Genomic DNA, 21,721 nt, shown 5'->3' with positions numbered 1-21,721 from the left:
CAGATCACAGGCCCTTCTGCCAACCCTGCTTTCTCACGTTTTCTCTGTCTTGAATTCCTAACTTCATCTCGGTGTCTGCCTCCTTCGGGACCTGAATGACACGTCTCCTCCCTCCAATTCTACCCTGGTCTTCACAGCCCCATTTTTCAGATTGAGGAAATCAAGAAGCCCAGTCCAAGTGCTTTGCTAGAGGTCACACAGCCCCACGGCTGTCTGTCCCCTCCAGTCCATGTAGCACATGTTGCTGGAATACTCTTCCTAAAACATCGCTTGCATTTTGCGACACTCCTGTTCAGGAACTGGCCGTTCGGGTTAACTCAGCCCCTTTGCCTGGTACCGGAAGGCTCCAGGAGGGCAAGGCACTAGCATAAAGTCACACACAATTAGGATGAAGCGGAGGTGGGATTTGCATTCAGGCCTGGGGACTCTAAAATCATGGTACCAACAAAAGAGGTGTCTTGGGGTCAGAGTGGCCCCAGGACAGGCCTCAGCCTCTTCCAGCTGCAGCAAAGGCCTGGTCTGCCGAGCTCAGCCAAAAGAACTGCCGTCCTGCCCGCTGGGAGGACTGACGAGCCCTGACCTCCTGATCGAAAAAGGGTGGGAGGTTTCGGCCCCGTCCCTGGTCCTCACCATCACTGCTCCCAACAACATGGCCTTGGAACAGCCACCGGTGCCCTGCCCAGCGCAGAGCCTGGACCCCGAGGTGCCATGGCTGGCTGCAGCAGCTTCAACACCATTCACCCGGAAGATCCCAATTAATCCTTAATCCTCAATTAAGTGATCTCTCCTGCCAGCCAGTCTGGCAGGCCTGGGATGAGGAGGAGTTGCCCCAGGCCCGCAGCTTTGCTGGGAGCCATGGCCCACCCTCCCTCCCACAACCCTTTGCTGGCTGGCACAGATGGCGTTGCCGCCTGTGTCCTCTTCGCAGGGGCTGGGGGTAGTGATGCACATGTGCCAGCGGAAGACCAGGGCCTGCTCGGGGTCAGCTTCCCACCACCCTCTGGCCCCAGCCTGGCAGGCTCTGAGGTCTGAGGACTAAGAGGTTTTCTGGGCTAGTCTTAATTGTCTGCACTCTGTCTGCTATTACCCTCAGATCTCATGCATACCCTCCCACCCCCAAAAGGCTGCTGGCCCAGAAGGTCCCAAACAGACAACAGCTGGAGCAGGGACCGGGGCCGGGAAGGAAGAGTAGGCAGGCGGGGCCTCTGCTGAGCTGAGAGTCCCCTCCTGGCCTAAGAGAGGCACCTGCCACCCACTCCACCAGCCGTTGCCAGTCAGAGAGCAGGCCAGAGCCACGAGACCTTCTGATTTTCCAAGAGAAGCTAGACATTCCGATTTTTATGTTAAATCTACTTTAATAGTTTGAGTATAACATACATTCAGTAAGGTGTATCAAATCTTTTATAAAGCTCATTGAATTTTTACCTGTGTGTGCACCCAGGTAACCGTCAAGATATTACATCCACTTATTTTAGAACAGGTCTAGGTTTAAAGAATTATTTTGAGGCTAGTACAAGAAGTTCCCGTATACTCCACACCCAACTTCTCCTATGTGTTAGGCAAGGTTCTCCAGAGAAACAGAACCAATAGATGTGTGTGTGTGTGTGTGTGTGTGTGTGTGTGTGTGTGTGTGTGTGTGTAAAGATATTTATTATAAGGAATTGGCTCAGGTGATCGTCGGGGCTGAGCAGTCCCAAGATCGATCTGCAGTCAGCAGGCTGGAGACCCAGAGAGCCAGTGGTGTAGTCCCAGTCCAAGTTCAAAGGTCTGAGAACCAGGAAAGTTGACGGTGTTAGTTCGAGTCTGAGGGCAGGAGAACACTGATGTCCTAGTTCAACAGTTGGGCAGGCAAAGTCCCCTCTCACCCAGTCTTAGAATCAGCCATTTCTACAAGGAACGCTTGTTCATTTTATTGGAGAACCATGGTAGACACCAAGATCTGGATGCTAGATTGCTCCTAGGCCCTCTAAACTGATAGAGTGAGGAGGTATCCGTATGCACTAAGCTGTGTATATATACATTTACAAATGTTTCTGTATGTAACCAATTGCATCTATACTGAGCTAAACATGAGTTAATATTGATGTCCAACCCACTACCACACGGACCACTCTAGCCTCTTCCCCTGGCTTAGCTGCAACTTCTCATTCCATCAGTGAGAAATAATCCATCCTACATCTACTTAATTTTCAATTCCAGTGTACACACATGTGTAGTGCTTTCGGCATTAAGCCATACCCCCATGGGAACCATGTCACTCACTAAAGTACTGTGCTATGTTCTTACAGATTCCAGATTAGCACCTTATTCCCCCCACCCCTTTGGAGAGCCTGTTTCACACGCTTGCAATACAGCTAGATTCTTTTGTCATATTCTGCATCCCATCCTGGGATCCCAGATCACCTTAATGATTTTTTTTTTTAAACTTGCACACATCAAAGTTTGCTCTTTGACAAATGCTTCATGTCTTGTATTCACCATTGCAGTTTCATACAGAATAGTTTCACTGCCCTAAGAAAAAGTCCCCTATGCTTCACCGATTTAATTCTACTCCTCGGCACCCATGGCAAGCCGTTATTCGTTTACCTTCTGTACAAGTTTGTCTTTTCCAGAATGTCATACAATTGGAATCATACGGTATGTGGCTTTGTCAGACTGGCTTCTTTCATTTATCAATATACCTATCTGTGTTATTTTATGGTTAGGTAGATAATTTTCCTTTTGTTGCTGAATAACAGTCCATTGTATGGATATATCACAGTTTATTTGTCCATTCACTTATTGAATGCCACCTCCATCGGGAAGACTTCTGTGATGTCACCAGGTAGGTCCCTTCCTCTAAGTTCCAATGAGCCCTCTTCCAGTCTCCCCATTGTCTTACTGTGTGCCTTTGCCTCCCTGTGTCTCCCTGACACTAGGAGTTCCTTAAAGATAAAGGCCATGGTCATTTATTTTCATATCAGAATCAGTGTCCAGCACAAGCCCTGAGATAGAGGATGAAGTCAGAAAATATTTGTTGGGTGAATGAATGAATGTCCTGGGGATGAGAAAAATCTACAGACTTGGGGGCATGAAGGGCACACGAGGCCGGAGAAGTTTGGGGGAGAAGTTGCCTGGGAGAAAGGGTTACTGTTCGGAGGAGTTTGCAAAATCTCGGATAGTGAAGAATACGATTTGACGGGAGGGGTCTGGGTGGAGAAATGGAAAGGTTCTGAGGCACTGGAGTGAAACAGAAAAGCGGAGACTGAAACCATAAGCACTTTATGAATATTCATTTAATGCATACAATAATCCTACGACATAGTTATTAGCGTCCCTATTTTACAAATGGAGAAATTGAAGTGAGCTTGCTCCAAAGGAGACCGCTAGTGGGGGTGGTGTAGGATTCCAACAGTCAGTCTGACTCCAGGAGGTGCTCTTGTCCATGATCCATTTGATACAGGGCCTGGCATACAGTAGTTAACGAAGGTTTGCAGTTCCTGCTACTGTCATTATGAGGCACAGGGGAGCAGGCTGAGGAGACTTTGAGGTCGCCCTTAGAGCTAACGCCAGCCTAGACCCTAGAAGCAGGTAATTCGGTGGAAGAGGCGTGGTGGTAGCGTTGGTGAGGAACCCGTTGCCATGGGAACAAGACAAGGCTTTACGGAGCGCATGCGCAGATCGGGCACAGGTTGCTGAACCGGCGAAAGGTGACGTAAAAGCGCATGGGGTGGGGCGCAGGGCTCGGAACGTCAAAGCCCCACGTCCTCCGGCATCCGGGTGGAGGAAAGGCGCGTCCCGTGGCGACGGCGGCGGCGGCGGCGGCAGCGACGACAGCAGCCCCAGCTGAACCGAGACCGGGCGGCGCGGAGCTGACGTGCAAAGCAGCGCGAATGGAGGCGTAAGGGCGGCGCCCGTGCCCGTGAAGACACCTTCCGCGCAAACGGCAGCGGACCAGACCCAGATCCAGGCTTCTGAGGCCCCGCCTCTCGGGCCTTGGAACTAATCGGATAGAGAGCGCGCGGGCCCCGGCCGCGAACTCGCCAATTGCGGAGGGTGTCGGCCACCGCCCAATCCGGAGCAGACAGGTGCGAGGTCCGGAAGGCGGAGACCAATCAGTAGCGGTTGCGACCTGTTGGGGTCGGGCTCGACCAATGAGGAGGCCCGAGTGACATCTTTGCGCACCAATCGAGAGTGAGAGAGCATTTGTGCCCGCCCGCCCTTCCGGCCTGTGCGCTATTTACCAGGGGCGTGCAGCCCGCCTGCCAATCAGAACGCGGCTGAGTGGCCAGGCAGCCAACCCCGGAGGAGCGGCCGGCCGGCGTCCGCCGCACCCAGGAGTTGGGGATGTCCTACAAACCCATCGCCCCCGCCCCTAGCAGCACCCCGGGCTCCAGCACTCCCGGGCCCGGCACCCCAGTCCCCACAGGTGAGGATGCAGTTCCATCCCTGCTTGCCTTCCCGGGTGGTCAAGGTCTCGAAGAGAAGACGGCCCGAGTTCTGCAGTACTGGGCCTGCCGCCTACCCTCCCTGAGCCTCAGTTTGCTGGCCTGTGAAGTGGGCGTGGTCACGTAAGGGCCTGGAGGGGTCCAGGGGGAGGGACTTGTCCCTGAAGTTGAGCTTCCAGGAATGAATCCCTTCAGAAGGAATGGGGCGAGTGGGGTCGGGGGCCTGGAGCGCTGGGAGGAGGCGTCCCTGTCCCGCGCTGACCTGTTAACTCGCGCATGTTGCAGCCGGAAGTGTCCCATCGCCGTCGGGCTCGGTGCCGGGAGCCGCTGCCCCTTTCAGACCACTGTTTAACGACTTTGGACCGCCCTCCATGGGCTATGTGCAGGTGAGTGGGACCGAGGGATTGCCTGTCATTGGGAACTGGAGGCCCTCTGGGGCCTGATCTCACTGCCCTGTTTTCTTTTGACATAGGCAATGAAGCCACCCGGCGCTCAGGGCTCCCAGAGCACCTACACAGACCTGCTGTCTGTCATAGAGGAGATGGGCAAAGAGATCCGGCCCACCTATGCTGGCAGCAAGAGCGCCATGGAGCGCCTGAAGAGAGGTGAGTGAGACCAGGCCCACCCACCCCCTACCCCATCCCTCCCTTCCCCTCCAGGAAGGCCATCTGTAGGTCATGTGAGCCAGGCCTAGACTAGGGCCAGTATCATTATCTGGAGGTGTATTGAATTGAATTGAAATTAAGTCAGTTTCTGGGGAAGGACCAGGGAATTTGTATTTTAACAGGGCAAATTTGAGGATTATCCAAACCTCTAATGTCATCCAGGTCTTCATTAGATTATCGTCCCTCTTGCCGAACTGAAAGGGGGTAGGGAGGGAGGGGTCTTCCTCGGGAGGTGGGTGGGGCAGGGCTGGACTGTGGAGGGTCGCTGAGACCCTGTGTGTTACTTTCCCACCCCCATCCTAGGCATCATCCATGCCCGGGCCCTAGTCAGAGAGTGCCTGGCAGAGACAGAGCGGAATGCCCGCACGTAACAGGACGCGCCTCTGCCTGGGAGTCTGGACCTTTCCTGGCCATTGCAGGGCACCTGCTTCTCCCTGGCCTTCGCCCCGACTTGCACTTCCTGTCCTGTGTCCCTTGGTGGGTGCCCTCCAGGAACCAGGGGTGGCTCTCACTCCAGTCGGCAGCACTGCGTGGGACCCCCGCAGTAGTTAGCAGCGAGGTCACTGTGAGTCCCACCCATGACCTGCCAGCAGTGTTGATCCGGCTGGAGCTCTCTCCTTTCTGTGGCCCCCACCACTCAGCACTTACCCAGGACTTCTCACCACTTTATTCCAGACCCCTTCTCCCCCAGGAGGGCCTCAGAAAGCCTGTCACCTCCCTGCCTTGTCTCCAGGTCATAGCCACTCTTTTCTGTGTGTCTTTTGCTAAACGTGCCCTTTTTGTATAAATAAAAGATAATTTGGAGTTGTTCTCTCAGCTCTTGGTCTTTATGAGTCTGGTACTTCTGCTAAGCCCAGGTGGGTCAGGAAGAAAGAGGGAAAGAGGAGACTCGGAGTGGTGCAGAGGGTGGGAGAGAGGCTGACTGAGTCTGGCCTGGCCCCCACTGGCCATTGGGGGCCATTGGGAGGGACCCTGCCCCTGTCAGCCCTCAGCCTTTCCAGCTGTAAGTGGTGGAGAGTTGAGCTCCGCTAGCTTAGAGCCCTGCCCTCCGCGTGGTGCCACCAGGGGGCAGCGCAGGGCCTTGGCCTCCTCCACAGCTGGAGGGCAATGTCACCGGTCTGGGCCTAGAGGGCTTTACTTCTGGATTAGCAGTGATGCTTGGCAGGATGGAAATGCCAGTTGGTTTAAGCCACGCCCTCACATGCCTTAGTCCTGATGGCCTCAACTGATTCAGCCCTGGAGGCTCTGAATACACGGGGTCTCTGACTCTTCAGAGAGAAGGGGTGCACCTCTGCTTCCCCCACCACCTCCCCACCTGTGAAGCAGAGCCAAGGGAAGAGGACTGGCTTCCAACATGGTGAGACTCAGCTAAGTGCTGCCGTCCACCATCCCGGCGCCTTTATGGGACTGGGTGTGGTCCCACAATCCCAGCCCTCAGGTGTCTCAGCCTTTTCCCAGCGTCTGGTGGCTGGTTGGCCAGACTTGTGGACCCGGAAGGTATCGGTGCGGCCCCACTGAGGGGCTAGTCCTAGGATTCTGAATGACTGCAGCCTCTGCTTGGGTGTGTAGCTGAGTAACCCTAGAGGCCTGGGCGCTGGAACCCCAGCCCCATAGGTAAAGGCAAGTGAGAGACCAGCTTCTGGCCAGACTTTGCGGGGCAGGCATTTCCCCTACCCTGGGCCTCAGGTTCGAGGGGCTGGGGAGGACGGAGGTCAAACCCTGCTATATTTCCCTAGCACATAGGAGGATTGGGCTAGGGTGGAGACAGAAACCAAGAGTGCTTTGGGGATCCCGAAGAGCACGGAGGGAGTAAAAAGCACCAGCGTTTGGAGAAACTCTCTTCCCCGGCTGCCTTGAGGAAGGAAGGCAGGGGCCGCCCTGCCCCGCTGCGGGCGGGGCTGCCCGGACCCCGCAGGGCTGGGGAGGGCCTGCCAAGCCCAGGAAGGGGGCGGGGCGGCCGCAGTGACGCGGCGGGCGGCGGGGAGGGACGGCAGGGCGCCGGCGGGCGGACGGTGAGAAAGGTCGGGGCCATGGGCCTGCGCTGCGCCTCCAGAGGGTCCGGCCACTGCTGGAATCCGAGGCCGGGGCCGGGGGCGCTCCGGGCTCCGACGCACAGCCCGTCCGCCCCCGCCTGTACCCGGTGAGGGGTGTCCGCCCTCAACTGGAGGTGAGCCGGGACGACGGCGGATGGGCCAAGAGCACGGCGGGGGACGGGGACACCGGGGAGCAGAGGGAAGTGGGGACGATGGGGCCTCTTGCCAGCTCGCTGGGTGAGAGGTTGCAGGGTAGAATAGGTGCCTGCAACCCAACCGGGGTGCAGGTGGGCGGAGCGGATTTCGCAAGGCAAGAGTCCGTGGGATACCAAGTGGAGGCACTCGCCTCAGCCCGAAGAGGGGTCAGCCCTGGGAAGGACGATGGGGTGTCTGCATAGACAAGTGCGGGGGGTCCAGGAAGGGTGTTGGGGAGGGGAAAGTCGAGGACTGGGCTCCGGGTCGGAGTGGGGGGAGGCGGAGGGGTTAGTTATCCGGTCCTGAAAGGCAGGTTCAGCTGCAGGGATGTGGGGAACACTGACAGATGCTAAGAGGAGGGGCGCACGGGGCTGCTCCGTGGAGAGACACCCCAGGGGACAAGATTTTAACTGGACGAAAGGAGTGTGAGACACCGGACCCCACCGACTCTGGGAAAGGGATGCAGGGGAGGTCCCGAGGGGCCGGTTGTGGAAGGCAGGCCCGGAAGGAGGGGCCCGGGGACTCCAGGGGGCGGGGCCCCGAGGGATGCTGTTCCGCAGGGGCTTAGGACGCGGCCGGAGAGGCAAGGCTCACCGGCCCGCGCTGCGGCTCCGGGGGGCCAGCGTCAGCGCGCGGTTGCCATAGTGACGGGCGGGCGCCGGGCGGGGGCTGCGCAGAAAAGAGGTCAGCGTTCGGCTTTGCTGCGGCTGCCAGCCCCAGGCGGCGCTGGCGGCGGCGCAGGGTTCGCCTCTGCCTCCCCCATGGCGGGCCGGGGCATGGAGTCCTGCGGCCCGAGCCCCTCGGCCTGCACGCAGGGCTCGGGGCCGCGCGTCGCCGCCCCTCACTGACCGCCGCGCGGTGCCCTGCGCCAGGCGGAGCGGAGGCCGCGCGCGGCGGGCCGAGCGCTTTCAGGATGCTCATCAAAGAGTACCACATTCTGCTGCCCATGAGCCTGGACGAGTACCAGGTGGCCCAGCTCTACATGATCCAGGTGAGGGCGATGGGAAGCGGGAGATCCATGGGGCCATACTTCATGATGGGGTAACGGCAGGAGCACGCAGGCCGTACCTGGGACAAGGGGCTGGGCCCAGCTCAACCCCCGCCAGTCCTGCTCTGGGGCTTTGAAAGAGCTCAGAGGCCAGAGGAGGAGAAGAGAGCGACCCCCCCTTCAGAGGCAGGGGAGGGTGTAAAGGCTGCAGGAAGAGGGGCAGAAGGGCATAGCGATGTCTCCCCACCCCCCAAGTGCTCAGCCCGTGCTGGGCACTCAGCCCTTGTCTGATCTCCGTTAATCCTTAGACTCTGTAATCCCCATGGGTGTAGGGAAAGGAGGGCATAAGGAGGCAAGAGCGAGAGGCAGGGAGTGAAGAGGGATCCTAGGTGGTAGAGAAGCCTGGGAGGGGGTCCCCAGAGGGTGCAGAATCCTGACAAGCCCAAGTCAGGGAGATGGCATGAGGACCAGGCACCAAAACTGAAACAGAGAGGCCGGCGGGGACCCCGGAGGATAAGGGAGGGGGTCCGGGCTAAGAGGATGGGGATGAGGGCATGGGCTTGGGCTGTGAGGAAAACGGGCCGGGGCAAGCTGTCAGGGAGGCCTGTTCCACATGCGTTCCCCAGAAGTACACAGTCAGAGTCTGCAGAGGCGAGAGGGCCAGGATCCAGCCTCACGGGCTGGGTGGACCAAGTTTGGGCTCCAGCACTATAAAAGGGTAGGATGCGAGTACTCACAAACCGTGAGAGCGTGTGGCGGGAGCTGGTCTGGGGTCCCACAGAGGGTGGGGCCTAGGGCGAGGTCCTCAGAGAGGTTTTGCCTCTGTTCTTCCAGCCCACCCACCCTGGGCTCCTTGCTGCCCTTGGAGCCCGGGCGGCACGCTCTCGCCTCAGGAGCTTGCGTGGACCTCCCCTCTGCTTTACATACTCCCCCACGCCCCACGTCCACTCAGCAGCCTCCCTCCCCTCCTTCAAGTCATGTTCGATTCACAGTCGTGGTATCTTCCGTGAGGACTTCTCTAACTGTCTGTGGAAGTCACAGTCCCCAACTCGATCCCCCTGCTCTGTTCTATGCTTTCTTTTCCCATAGTGCTTCTCACCTTCTAACATGCCACGTAATTTGCTTTCTCCTGCGTGTCCCTCTCTCCGTTGGAACGTTAATTTCCACAAGGACAGGCTCTTTGTTCTGTTCACCAGCAGATCCTAATTAATATAATCCCAAACAGTGCCTGGAATCAAGCAGATCCTCGACCCTGTGGGGGACTGGCCAGCGGCTGTGATTCTGATCCCAGGAGCTGCAGGGGGCCAGGGTCAGGTTTCAAGGAGTTGGAAAGGCTAGGACGGGGGCCCCAGAGCTGTGCAGGGGGCCAAGCCAAGCTGGGGACCCCAGGAGCTGAGGTGGGGCTGAGCCACGCACTCTGCTCTGCCTGGACTACAGAAAAAGAGCCGGGAGGAGTCAAGTGGTGAGGGCAGCGGCGTGGAGATCCTGGCCAACCGGCCCTACACGGATGGGCCTGGCGGCAGCGGGCAATACACACATAAGGTGTACCACGTGGGCTCCCACATCCCAGGCTGGTTCCGGGCGCTGCTGCCCAAGGCTGCCCTGCAGGTGGAAGAGGAATCCTGGAACGCTTATCCTTATACCCGAACCCGGTGAGTGGGTGGGTTGGGCCTGGGGCCACGAGGGGAAGAGCCCCGGTGGGCACAGGAGTGACCCTTGCCCTTCTTCTCTGCCCAGGTACACCTGCCCCTTTGTGGAGAAATTCTCCATTGAAATAGAGACGTATTACCTGCCTGATGGGGGGCAGCAGCCGAATGTCTTTAACCTGAGTGGGGCTGAGAGGAGACAGCGCATCCTGGGTGAGGCCTGGAACCAGTGGGGGGACCCTGGAGACCCTCTCAGGCTACCTGACGCCTCAGTGGGCAGCCTCTGACAAGTCCCAGGCTCTCTCCAGGCCTTGGCTTCCTGTCTTCAAAAGGCTGCCCTCCAGGTCCCGAGGCAGGGAAGGGGTGGCAGGGGCTGGAGGGGGCTGGTGGTGCTCAGTGCTGCTGGAACCCCCTCAGACACCATCGACATAGTGCGAGATGCAGTGGCCCCGGGCGAGTACAAAGCAGAAGAGGACCCCCGGCTGTACCGCTCAGTTAAGACGGGCCGAGGACCGCTGGCTGATGACTGGGCACGCACGGCGGCCCAGACGGGGCCTCTCATGTGCGCCTATAAGCTGTGCAAGGTCGAGTTCCGCTACTGGGGCATGCAGGCCAAGATCGAGCAGTTCATCCACGATGTCGGTGAGCACCCAGCTGCGGGAGGTTCCGTTTACCCAGCATGCACCAGGCCCCGTGTTTGAGCCAGGATGCTCCCAGGCTCCAGGGGACGCACAAGCATAAAGCCATCATTGCCATTTGATGTGGTGAGTGCTGAGGCAGAGGGGAGCAGCGCAGCCTGGCCGGGGGTCCAGGGAGACTAGCCTTGAGATACAGGTAAGAGCCAGGAGGGCAAGAGGCTGGCAACATGCTCTTGCAGTCCAAGATTCTAAATCAGTCTGTGAGTCGAGCAAGACTTAGAGACTCTCAGGAGGGTCGCCAGCCCTAACCAGCCACACACTAGGGAGCGAAGGGCAAGCTGTGCCTCTGTCATTCTCTCAGGGTCTCTCCCACCTCCAGCTCCCAGAGTCCCATCCTCTGGCCCTGGTATCCAGGAGCCCCTGTTTCATGCCACCTTAAACCCAACCCTACAGCTCCTGCAGCTGAACCTTGCCCCACCTCCCAGGTGTGAGCACGGGCCACCTGCAGATAGAAGGATCCCTGAATGGGGGTGTCCAGGGGACTCTCACGGAACCTCCAGTGAGCCACTTCCCATCTCTGCACCCTTCTGTAAACGAGGAGGAGGTTGGGCCAGATAGTAAAAGCTAATGTTGATCACGGATCCTTTGCTAATCACTTTTTATGCAAGATCTCTTCTAACACCCACAACGGCCCCCAAGGTAAGGACTATCATCATTCCCATTTTACAGATGAGGAAATTTAGTGTAGAGAGTAATACAGACTCCTTGTCTTGCATTTGGAAAAATTCCAAAAAGCACAAATAAGAAAATAAAGTCACCCACACAGAACCACTATTAAGATTCTGATATATTTCCTTCCAGAAGTTTATAATTATATTTCAATCATTATTACTTCATTTCCTAGAGATCGAGGTTTCTAACTTTATTCATCTGCTTAAGATGAAAATATCCTAGAACGAGCCTCATCTTTCTCGACAACCTTCATTAAGTGCCAACACTTCCATTAACCATTAACACCTTCATTAACCATCAACAATTTCATTAACCGTTAATGCCTTAATTGTTAACTCCTAAGAAATCAGCAGGAAGCCAGATGAGAGATAGCAAGAACAAGTGATGGTTCCAGCCTCCTGGGGTGTGGGGCTGGGGTCAGTGCTCAGAGTTAGGGTGTCCAGAGGGTTAGAAGAAACTGGGTAGGGAAGGAGGCGGGGCAAGGAGACAAATGCCCGGGTTTCCACTCCCATCCCATAGATAGTGCTCGCCTTGCCTGCCCTACTTTGTGGCTCTGGGTGTGTGATGTGCCCAGGGGAGCCATTACCCAACCTCAGGGACTGAGCATGTGGCTGCTGTGGCAGAGAAACTTGGGTTGGAGGGGGGGCACTGTTGGTTTTTTTAAATTTATCAAGGTGACATTGGTTAATAAAATGATGTAGGTTTCAAGTGTACAATTATACAATACATCATCTGTATATTGCATTATGTATTCGCCTCCCAGAGCCAAATCTCTTTCCATCACCATATATCTGACCCTCTTTACTTTTTTCCTACCTCCCCCCATGTCCCCTTTCCCTCTGGTAACCACTGAACTGTCGTCTGTGTCTATGAGTTTTTCTTCGTCTCATAGTTCGTCGTTTGTGTGTAGTTTTATACCCCACGTGTGAGTGATATCAGACGGTTCTTGACTTTTTCCATATGACTTATTTCAAGATCCATCCATGTCGTTGCAAATGGCAGTACTTTATCTTTTCTTGCGGTTGAGTAGTATTCCATTGTCTGCGTGTACCACAGCTTCTTTATCCAGTCATCCATCAGAGGACACTTTAGTCGTATCCATGTCTTGGCCACAGTGAATAATGCTGCAGTGAACATGGGGGTACATATGTCTTTACAGATAAATGTTTCAAATTTGGGGGGTAGATGCCCAGAAGAAGGATTGCTGGGTCATATGATAATTCTATTCTTAATTTTTTGAGGCACCTCCTCACCGTTTTCCACAGTGGCTCTTACCAACGTACATTCCCACCAGCAGCGTATGAGGGTTTTCCCCACGATCTCACCAATATTCGTTATTACTCGTCTTGCTGATAATAACAATTCTGACAGATGTGAGGTGGTATCTCACTGTGGTTTTCCCTAATCGCTTGTGAAGTTGAGCATCTTTTCAATATGTCTGTTGGCCGTTTGTATGTCTTGGGAGAAGTGTCTCTTTGGGTCCTCTGACCGTTTATGAATTCAATCGTTTGTTTTTCTGTCATTGAGTTGTATGAGTTCTTTATATAGTTTGGATATTAGCCCCTTGTCAGAGATGTTGTTTGCTGTATCTTCTCCCATTTGGTTGGTTGCCTCTTTGTCTTGTTGATGGTTACTTTTGCTGTGCAGGAGCTTTTTAGTTTTATACAGTGAGGGGCGGTGGGAGGGGCGGGGAGCTTCGTTCTGATGCCTGGGCACCTATAGGTCTGCGACGGGTGATGCTGCGGGCCCACCGCCAGGCCTGGTGCTGGCAAGACGAATGGACAGATCTGAGCATGGCCGACATCCGGGCACTGGAGGAGGAGACCGCCCGCATGCTGGCCCAGCGCATGGCCAAGTGCAACACGGGCAATGAGGGCTCTGAGGCCCAGCCCCCAGGGAAGCCATGCACTGAGGCCCGGGCTGGGGCCAACCATGCTGCCACCTCTGATGGGCCCGAGCCCCCCCTTGGCCCCGATGCCTCACCCGATGCCAGCTTCGGCAAACAGTGGTCTTCATCCTCACGCTCCTCCTACTCATCCCAACATGGAGGTGAGACTGAGGCAGTGGGTTGGGAGGGCGCGGCCCTCAGGCTGGATTCCCAAGCTGAGGCTGATGCGGCCCCGCAGGGGGCGTGTCTCCCCAGAGCTTGTCCGAGTGGCGCATGCAGAACATTGCCCGTGACTCTGAGAACAGCTCTGAAGAGGAGTTCTTTGATGCCCATGGTCAGCACTGCGGGCCCTAGCGGAGGTGGGCGAACCCCTGGGAAGCCCCTCCTACCCCATGACACAGCCCCTTGTCCCTTCAGAAGGCTTCTCTGACAGTGACGAGGTCTTCCCCAAGGAAATGACCAAGTGGAACTCCAATGACTTTATCGACGCCTTCGCCTCCCCCACAGAGGCTGAGGGGGTGCCAGGTAAAGATCGTGAATCAGATTGCCAGCGCCCCATAGGCAGTGGGGACTCAGAGAACAACTCAGTCCTAAGTTCAATGGGGTCCTAAGGTGAATGTCAATCCAGAGAGGGTGTCCAGTAAATACACAAGTGAATAATGAGTAGATAATGGCTGGCTGGAGGGTATTCAAGGTTCAGACACAGCACAAAGGGTGGAGTCTAGGTCAACTTCACATGGGAGCTGGTGTCTAAGCTGGAGTTTGAATGATTGGACCAGTTCTGTCCCAAGGAACTTTCTGTGCAGATGGGCATGTTCTAGCCATGAGGCGCATGTGGCCATCAAGCACTTGAAATATGGCTAGTGTGACTGAGGAACAGAACTTTGTGTTATATTTTAATCCACTTAGATAGGCACGTGTGGTTAGTGGCTACCATTTTGGACAGGGCAGGATTAGGAGGGATTTTCCGGGCGAACGGGCACTGTGGGGAGTGGCATCCCCAACGGGGCCGGCACAGAAATGTGAAAAAACTTGAGAGAATCGAGTGGGGGGAGAAAGGCAGAGGAAGGTAGGGGTTGGGGTGCCACTCAGGCAGACAGCAGCGCATGAGTGTCTGAAGTTTCAGTTGAAGGAACCTCTACAACTCCCACAGTCTCCTTCACTGGGTGTCCCCCTTTGTCCTACAGACTCTGGAGCTGAGGCTGCTAAAGATATCAGGGACGGGGAACAAGCCCCCAGGGACTCGGAGGTGAGTGTGATCAGCCACCCCATATCAAAGTTCTGCCCACCTGCCTGCCAGGCTGCTGCACTGACACTCCCGGCACCTCGCTGTGCCCCGCAGGGCCCAGAAGGAGCCGGGGAGCTGGGGGCCGAGGCATGCGCAGTCCACGCCCTCTTCCTCATCCTGCACAGCGGCAACATCCTGGACTCTGGCCCTGGGGACGCCAACTCCAAGCAGGCGGATGTGCAGACGCTGAGCCTGGCCTTCGAGGCCGTCACCCGCGTCCACTTTCCCGAGGCCCTGGGCCATGTGGCGCTGCGCCTGGTGCCCTGCCCACCCATCTGTGCTGCCGCCTATGCCCTTGTCTCCAAGTACTGGTCAGGGGTGGCAGGGCTGGGGATACATAGGGTCCGCAAGGTGCATACATCCACCTGGGGACTCTGGGGACCAGGACGGCCCCATGGGGGGATGGGAAGAAGGCCGGGAAGCCAGACACCTGAGCCAGTCAGCTACGTGGCTGGGCCTCAGTTTCTAGGCAGTGGGTCTGTCACAAAGGCCTCTAGAGTGCTGACACTCCCCACAAAGGCCCCACAGCACTGAGGCTTGCCAGCAAGTCAGGGGGACTTGGAAGGGGCAGTGGAGGGGTGCGGGCCCCCACCCACAGGCCCCACCTCCTCCTCCAGCCTGAGCCCCTACAGCCATGACGGCGACAGCCTGTCCCGCTCCCAGGACCACATTCCACTGGCTGCCCTGCCACTTTTGGCCACCTCGTCCTCCCGATATCAGGGTGCTGTGGCCACCGTCATCGCCCGCACCAACCAGGCCTATGCTGCCTTCCTGCGCTCACCTGAGGGCACTGGCTTCTGCGGGCAGGTCAGGCGCGGGGATGTCCCCCGGGAGCCCGCGGTGGGGACCCTGCACCCGCCTGCCTCCGCCGCAGCCCCTCCTGACGGCGCCGCCTCTCGCCTAGGTGGTGCTGATTGGAGATGGGGTCGGCGGCATCCTGGGCTTTGACGCGCTGTGTCACAGCGCCAGCGTGGGCACGGGGAGCCGGGGCAGCAGCCGCCGCGGGAGCATGGTCAGTGTGGCCGGACCCTGCCCCCTCAGAGTGGTGTCTCTCCATCTCTAGGGCTCTGTCCTCTGGTGCTGACCTCTCTGTGGGCAGGTCCCCTGCTGCCTCGTTCTGCTGCCTCTGGGGCTCTGCCCACCTTCTTTCTTTGAGCCCCTGCCCAGTCCCCAAGCCTCTCTCCTCACTTCCAAATAAGTAGGCATCACATCATTACCAGTCCTAAGGATGTTTCTGTCCCCCTGTTCCCTCTAGAACAATGAGCTGCTCTCCCCAGAGGTGGGCCCGATGCGGGACCCCCTGGCAGATGGAGTGGAGGGGCTGGGCCGGGCCAGCCCAGAACCCTCAGCCCTGCCCACCCAGCGCACCCCCAGCGATATGGCCAGTCTTGAGCCCGAGGGTGCTCAGAACAGGTGACATTCCTGCCCTCTCACCCCTGCCCTGGGCTTGTTCTGGGCCGCGGAGGCAGTCGCACTGAGCACCCCTCCCCCGCAGCCTGCAGGTGGCCCCCACAACTGCCTCCTCCTCCTCTGGGGAGCCCAGGCGGGCGAGCACAGCCTCCTGCCCACCCACGGCCACCTCCGAGGCACTCGATGGCCCCATCAGCGCTGGCCGCCTGGACTTCAAGGTCTCTGGCTTCTTCCTCTTTGGCTCCCCGCTGGGCCTGGTGCTGGCTCTGCGCAAAACCGTGATGCCTGCCTTGGAGGGTGAGTCCTCTCGACGGGGTGGGGGCCGTGCCTTGTCCTTCCTCTAGCCCTCCCCCATCACCTCCGAATTCCTCCACCTGAGATGCTGGCATCGTTGCCATCCCCCACTGTACGAATTAAATGGCCTGGCTAGAGGAACCCATGGCCCAGAAAGAAGGGACTTGCCCAGGTCAAATTTCCCCACATGTACCGGGAGCTGCTCATGCCCACAGACGCTCCGTGAGAAGGGGTCCAACGGGCACAGGAACCGCGTCATCCTGAGCCACCTCATCAAATTGAAGGCTCTGATCTCTTCTCAGCCAAGGGTTCTGTCTCAGTAGGACCCCGGTGACCTCCCAGGGAATGCTGCCTCGGGTCACGCAGCATGTCAGGGTGCTGCCTCCACACCCCCTAACTCCCAGAATGCCTAGATAAACACCCTCTCTTCTTTGTCTTCTGGGTACCAGTGGCCCAAATGCGCCCAGCCTGCGAGCAGATCTACAACCTCTTCCACGCGGCCGACCCCTGCGCCTGCCGTCTTGAGCCCCTGCTGGCCCCCAAGTTCCAGGCCATCGCCCCACTGGCCATACCCCGCTACCAGAAGTTCCCCCTGGGAGACGGCTCATCCCTGCTGCTGGGTACGCCCCCCCTCCCCAACCAACATAAAGGGGAGAAGGAAGGCACCACCAGGGAGGGCTGGGGATGGGCCCCGTCACCCAAGAACACGTGAGGTAGTTCACACATCACTGGCAACCTCTCATGTCACCATTCCCAGGACCATAGAGCCCTATCCCAGCCCCCTGGGAGGTCTGCATCCTAAAACCCTCTGACATTCTCTGCCCAGGAGTGGAGGGCAGTGATGATGACTGGGCTGGACAGAAGAGGCAGAGTGATGCTGGTGTGACAGCAGCCACCAGGGGAGGGGACAGGGGACCGTTGTGTCTATGTGTAGGAGTGCCATTGTGTCTCCATATGCATTTGCGTTCATGTGTCAGTGGGACGCGTGCATATGTGCGTGCAAGTGGGTACCCATTTGGCCCCAGGAGACGACAGGTGGGCCTGTGCTGGGGTGGTGGAGGTAGGCATTCTGGCAGGAATGCCGCAGGCTGTTGGGTGAGCTAAGAGGAAGGAATGCCCTCCACTCTACTTCTACCCAGATGTGGGGCAGTTCAGCCTTGGCCAAGACTTGAGTAGGGAGGGCCGGCAGAGAAGATGGTGGAGGCCTGGGGCCTGAGTTGTCCTGGAACCCCTCCGTGGGAAGACCGGAGAGCAGCCTGGCCCAGCCTGCTGCTGAGGTCGCCCGTCCTCCCCCAGCTGACACTCTGCAGACCCACTCAGGCCTCTTTCTGGAGGAGCTGGAGATGCTGGTGCCCTCAACACCCACCTCTGCCAGCGGTGCCTTCTGGAAGGGCAGTGAGTTAGGCACCGAGCCACAGGCCCAGCCAGCTGCCCCCAGCACCACCAGTGAGGTGGTTAAGAGTAAGTCAGCCAGCCATGCAGCCTGGAAAGGGGACCCTTATTCCACCTCCAAAGCCCAATGCAACACCCCTGCTCCCAGCGTCTGCTCTGGAAACCCCCCCCCACCACCACCACCTAGCAAAGCAGGCCTGGAAGAAGGGAGGGAGGGAATACCCATGGGCCAGCCAGGTGGGCATGGGGGAGGGAGGCCACCCTAACTCTGCCTGCCATGGCCGTGCAGTCCTGGAGCGATGGTGGGGGACCAAACGGATGGACTACTCCCTCTACTGCCCCGAGGCGCTCACCGCCTTCCCCACAGTCACGCTGCCCCACCTCTTCCACGCCAGCTACTGGGAGTCAGCCGACGTGGTGGCCTTCATCCTGCGCCAGGTGGGCCCGGGAATCTGGGGTGAGTGGTGGGAACCAGACAAGAATGGGGAGCCTCGGGACCCTGTTCACCTGACCACGCCCCGTCCTGCTCAGGTGATTGAGAAGGAGAGGCCACAGCTGGCCGAGTGCGAGGAGCCGTCCATCTACAGCCCGGCCTTCCCCAGGGAGAAGTGGCAGCGCAAACGCACTCAAGTCAAGATCCGAGTGGGTGCACTGACCCTCGCACCCTCAAAAGCGAGTCACTGCCGGCTTCTCCCCAGTATCCCTGTCCAACGGCCTTCCCAAGCCCGCTCCGCCCCGCCCCCTATGGTTCTGGCTCCACCTCCTCATGCCTCAGCCCCACCCTCAGGAACCTCTGGTCTCTTCCACATCCCCGCACCCCTACCCAAGCCAGGTCTAGGATGGGCACTCGCCTACCCGCCTCATCCTCATCCTCATCCTCGGTCCTTTCAAGGCTCCGCCCCCTCAGAACCGCAGTCCACACACAGGCACTCAGAACTCAGGTTGTGGGGGGCAAAGCGCCAGTCCCTTGAGCCTCGCCCCTCTCCCACAGCGGCCCCGCCTCCTCCAGCCCCCGCCCCTATCTGGGCACCCGCCTCCATCAGCTTCTTCCGCATCCCCAACATTTCCTGGCTGCGGGCTCATACCATCTCCTCCCGCCAGAATGTCACTTCCAACCACCGGGCGAGCGACACGGTGGTGTGTGAGGGCCGTCCCCAGGTGCTGAATGGACGCTTCATGTACGGGCCCTTGGATGTGGTCACGCTCACGGGAGAGAAGGTCGGTACCCAGCGGCCTTGACCCCGGGTAGCCCCGCCCCCATCTGGCCCGGTCCCGCCTCCAGTCCCCGCGCCCCGCCCCCTCCCCAAATAGCTCCCGCCCGGCCAGATTGCGTGCCCAGCTCCATCCACCTCCAATGACAGGCCCGCTTCTGCCCTCCGCCATTCAAAGTCAGAGAGTGCTTGGGTTCTCCGCCTCACGGACCCTCGCTCCCTCATCCCGTCAGGTGGACGTCTACATCATGACACAGCCGCTCTCCGGCAAGTGGATCCACTTTGGCACCGAGGTCACCAACAGCTCGGGCCGGCTCACCTTCCCGGTACCCCACGAGCGTGCTCTGGGCATCGGTGTCTACCCTGTGCGCATGATGGTCAGGTGAGTTCGGGGCGGCCAGACCCTTGTGAGGTGGGACTCAGCCCGGCGTCGCCCCCACGCCGCTCACACCGCCCACGTGTACTGCAGGGGCGACCACACGTACGCCGAGTGCTGCCTGACAGTGGTGGCCCGCGGCACCGAGGCTGTGGTCTTCAGCATCGACGGCTCCTTCACTGCCAGCGTCTCCATCATGGGCAGTGACCCCAAGGTGCGCGCCGGCGCCGTGGACGTGGTCAGGTAGGAGCGGCTGCCACGCGGCTCACCGCGAAGACCTGCCCCCATCTCTGGCGCCTGGAGCTGACCGCCGCTCCACCCCGCAGGCACTGGCAGGACGCAGGCTACCTGATCGTGTATGTAACAGGCCGGCCCGACATGCAGAAGCACCGCGTGGTGGCCTGGCTGTCGCAGCACAACTTCCCGCACGGCGTCGTCTCCTTCTGCGACGGCCTCACTCATGACCCGCTGCGCCAGAAGGCGATGTTTCTGCAGAGCCTGGTGCAGGAGGTGCGGCGCCTGGGGAGGGTCCCGCCTCCCTCCAGCTGGCTGGGGCGCAAAACCGATCTGACCTGGGACGCTCCCCAGGCCCCGCCCCCAACCTCACGGCCCCGCCCCTGGGGTTGACTGGTGTCTTCTGCCAGGTGGAACTGAACATCGTGGCTGGCTATGGGTCCCCCAAAGACGTGGCCGTGTACGCAGCGCTGGGCCTGCCTCCCAGCCAGACCTACATCGTGGGCCGCGCAGTGCGGAAGTTGCAAGCGCAGTGCCAGGTGAGGGCCAAGTGAAGGCGGGGACAGGGTCTGAGGCCGTCAGGGCTACCTGTGTTAAGAGGCACCTGAGCCGGGCATCTGAGAAGGCTGGCTGGCCTCACGGTACCTGGGCTCCTGCCAGGTCAGGGGTCATGAGTAGCTTGGAGCTGCCAGGCGGACCAGGATAGATAACTCAAGCTGGAGTGTGCTCAAGACCTTGAGTGCTGGCTCTGCGCTGGCGTGGCCCTGGGCATCAGCCTTGACCTTTCTAAGCCCCAGTTTCCTGTCTGTAAATGGAAATGATAAAATGGCACCAACCTCGTCGGCTATCATGAGATCATGTGATTTGCTACACATCAATGTGCAGAAGGCTGAGCACAAAAAAAGTGTTTGCTAAATGTTAGTCGCTGTTATTTCCTCCCTCAAAAATCCCATTTTACTGATGAGGAAACTGAGGCTCAGAGAGGGACAGACCTGGGAGTAAAGCCAAGCTGCCCACCTCCCAGCCTGAGATTCTTACCAACTGAGAAAAGACTCAGGGTCACGTGGTGCCAGGACTAGGCCTAGAATGCAGACAGCACTGCCCGGAAGCCTAGAGAGGACAAGGGAGGGCAGTTTGTGGGCCTGAGACCACCATGCCCTCATCCCTGCCCACCTCTGCCCACAGTTCCTGTCAGATGGCTATGTGGCCCACCTGGGCCAACTGGAGGCCGGCTCCCACCCTCATGCCCCCGCGGGACCCTCCAGAGCCAAGAGCAGCTATGGTGGGGCTGCCCCCGTGGACTTCCTCCGCAAACAGAGCCAGCTGCTTCGCTCAAGGGGAACCAGCCAGGCGGAGCGCGAGAGCCCAGGGACACCGCCCACCACCCTGGCCCGCGGCAAGGCCCGAAGTATCAGCCTCAAGTTGGACTGTGAGGAGTGAGGCCCATACTGTGGCTGGACCTGGGTTATTTATTTACACAATCAAGGGGCCCAAGTGGCCACATGTGAGAGGCTGGGGGCCCAGACCTCTGGCCCCAGCCCTGGCCCCTCAGCTCCACACCCCGCATCTCTGCCTGCCCCTCAGTGTTACTTCCCTTTCATGTGGCAGGACCGAGCCCCAGGGATGGGGGGCAGGGAGGAGGGAGCGGCAAGGACCCAAAGGCTTTTCCAGTGTGTAAACCCATGAAAATAAACGCCACCTGTATCCCACCTGACTGTCCACCTGTTTGGCCTCACAGCGGCCAAGCCCACAGCTTCCAGTTCAGTGGAGACACTGATGGGCAGAGGGGCCAGGATGTGCACAGCGTCATACACCAGGTCAGAGGCAGGGCCAGGATGGGAGCCTGGGTCCCAAAGGTCCCATGGAGGGCTCTCTGTCCTCCCCTCCACCCAAGGCCTTTTCCTGGAGTCAGCGAACCTGGCCCTTCCCACCTCGGCCAGTGTTTCAGTTTGCAGGGGCCACCCTCGGCCCAGACTTGACTTCTCACTGAAACCTGTCTCCAGAAGCTGAGACCAGGGGACCACTGGACCGAGGTTGGGTGGAGGAAGGCGTTCCTCTCCCTCAGGCACAAGCTTCGTTTCCCCTTAAGACCAAAGCCTGCCAGACGCCCCAGCCCTGGCCAGCAGGAAACACTTCCTTCGTGGCAGACATTGTCCTCATTTCTCTGTCAGGGGTACTGAGGCCCAGAGAGGTCTCATGGCTGGGGAATGGGGCACTGGGATTAGAACCCTGATCATTCGACTCCCCAAGACCACCCAAGTACCAGGAAATGCAAAGTGATGACTCTGGCTCTCCCAAAAGATT

The 21,721-nt window shown here is 58.5% G+C and overlaps 3 protein-coding genes across 5 annotated transcripts in view; all 3 read left to right on the top strand.

Annotated features, from left to right (window-relative positions):
* Positions 1-3,855, top strand: part of CABP2 (calcium binding protein 2) — a 9,839-nt gene extending 5,984 nt beyond the window's left edge. Inside the window, exons 6-7 of the mRNA XM_011381643.1 lie at positions 597-703; positions 3,721-3,855. Coding sequence (XP_011379945.1) covers positions 597-703; positions 3,721-3,855 — 242 coding nt within the window. The remainder of the gene's footprint in view (positions 1-596; positions 704-3,720) is intronic.
* CDK2AP2 (cyclin dependent kinase 2 associated protein 2) lies at positions 3,389-5,908 on the top strand. 2 transcript variants are annotated; one of them, XM_011381617.2, is made up of 4 exons: positions 3,389-4,408; positions 4,713-4,813; positions 4,900-5,032; positions 5,396-5,908. In XM_011381617.2, exons 1-4 carry the CDS (start codon positions 4,327-4,329, stop codon positions 5,461-5,463), a joined length of 384 nt encoding a protein of 127 aa, XP_011379919.1. In that variant the 5' UTR covers positions 3,389-4,326; the 3' UTR covers positions 5,464-5,908. The 2 variants fall into 2 exon arrangements, with proteins under 2 accessions (XP_011379919.1, XP_011379920.1); XM_011381618.2 differs by lacking the exon at positions 3,389-4,408 and adding an exon at positions 4,430-4,550.
* A 1,146-nt stretch (positions 5,909-7,054) lies between these two features.
* On the top strand, positions 7,055-21,126 carry PITPNM1 (phosphatidylinositol transfer protein membrane associated 1). Of its 2 annotated transcripts, none has more exons than XM_011381613.2 (24): positions 7,055-7,259; positions 8,193-8,311; positions 9,746-9,960; positions 10,046-10,167; positions 10,372-10,596; positions 13,047-13,373; positions 13,451-13,546; positions 13,633-13,737; positions 14,400-14,461; positions 14,555-14,805; positions 15,118-15,307; positions 15,405-15,512; positions 15,756-15,913; positions 15,996-16,207; positions 16,654-16,824; positions 17,501-17,665; positions 17,886-18,034; positions 18,128-18,238; positions 18,698-18,814; positions 19,041-19,189; positions 19,277-19,426; positions 19,510-19,693; positions 19,828-19,956; positions 20,603-21,126. In XM_011381613.2, the coding sequence occupies exons 2-24, from the start codon at positions 8,234-8,236 to the stop codon at positions 20,855-20,857; spliced, it is 3,729 nt and encodes a 1,242-aa protein (XP_011379915.1). In that variant the 5' UTR covers positions 7,055-7,259; positions 8,193-8,233; the 3' UTR covers positions 20,858-21,126. The 2 variants fall into 2 exon arrangements, with proteins under 2 accessions (XP_011379915.1, XP_011379914.1); XM_011381612.2 differs by having other exon boundaries at positions 13,630-13,737.
* Positions 21,127-21,721: the final 595 nt, after the last annotated feature.

The sequence above is a fragment of the Pteropus vampyrus genome, unplaced genomic scaffold (genome assembly GCF_000151845.1).
Source record: "Pteropus vampyrus isolate Shadow unplaced genomic scaffold, Pvam_2.0 Scaffold446, whole genome shotgun sequence".
NCBI lineage: Eukaryota > Metazoa > Chordata > Mammalia > Chiroptera > Pteropodidae > Pteropus > Pteropus vampyrus.
The sequence above is the reverse complement of the archived record's forward strand: the minus strand, read 5'-3'. Positions and strand labels throughout refer to the sequence as shown.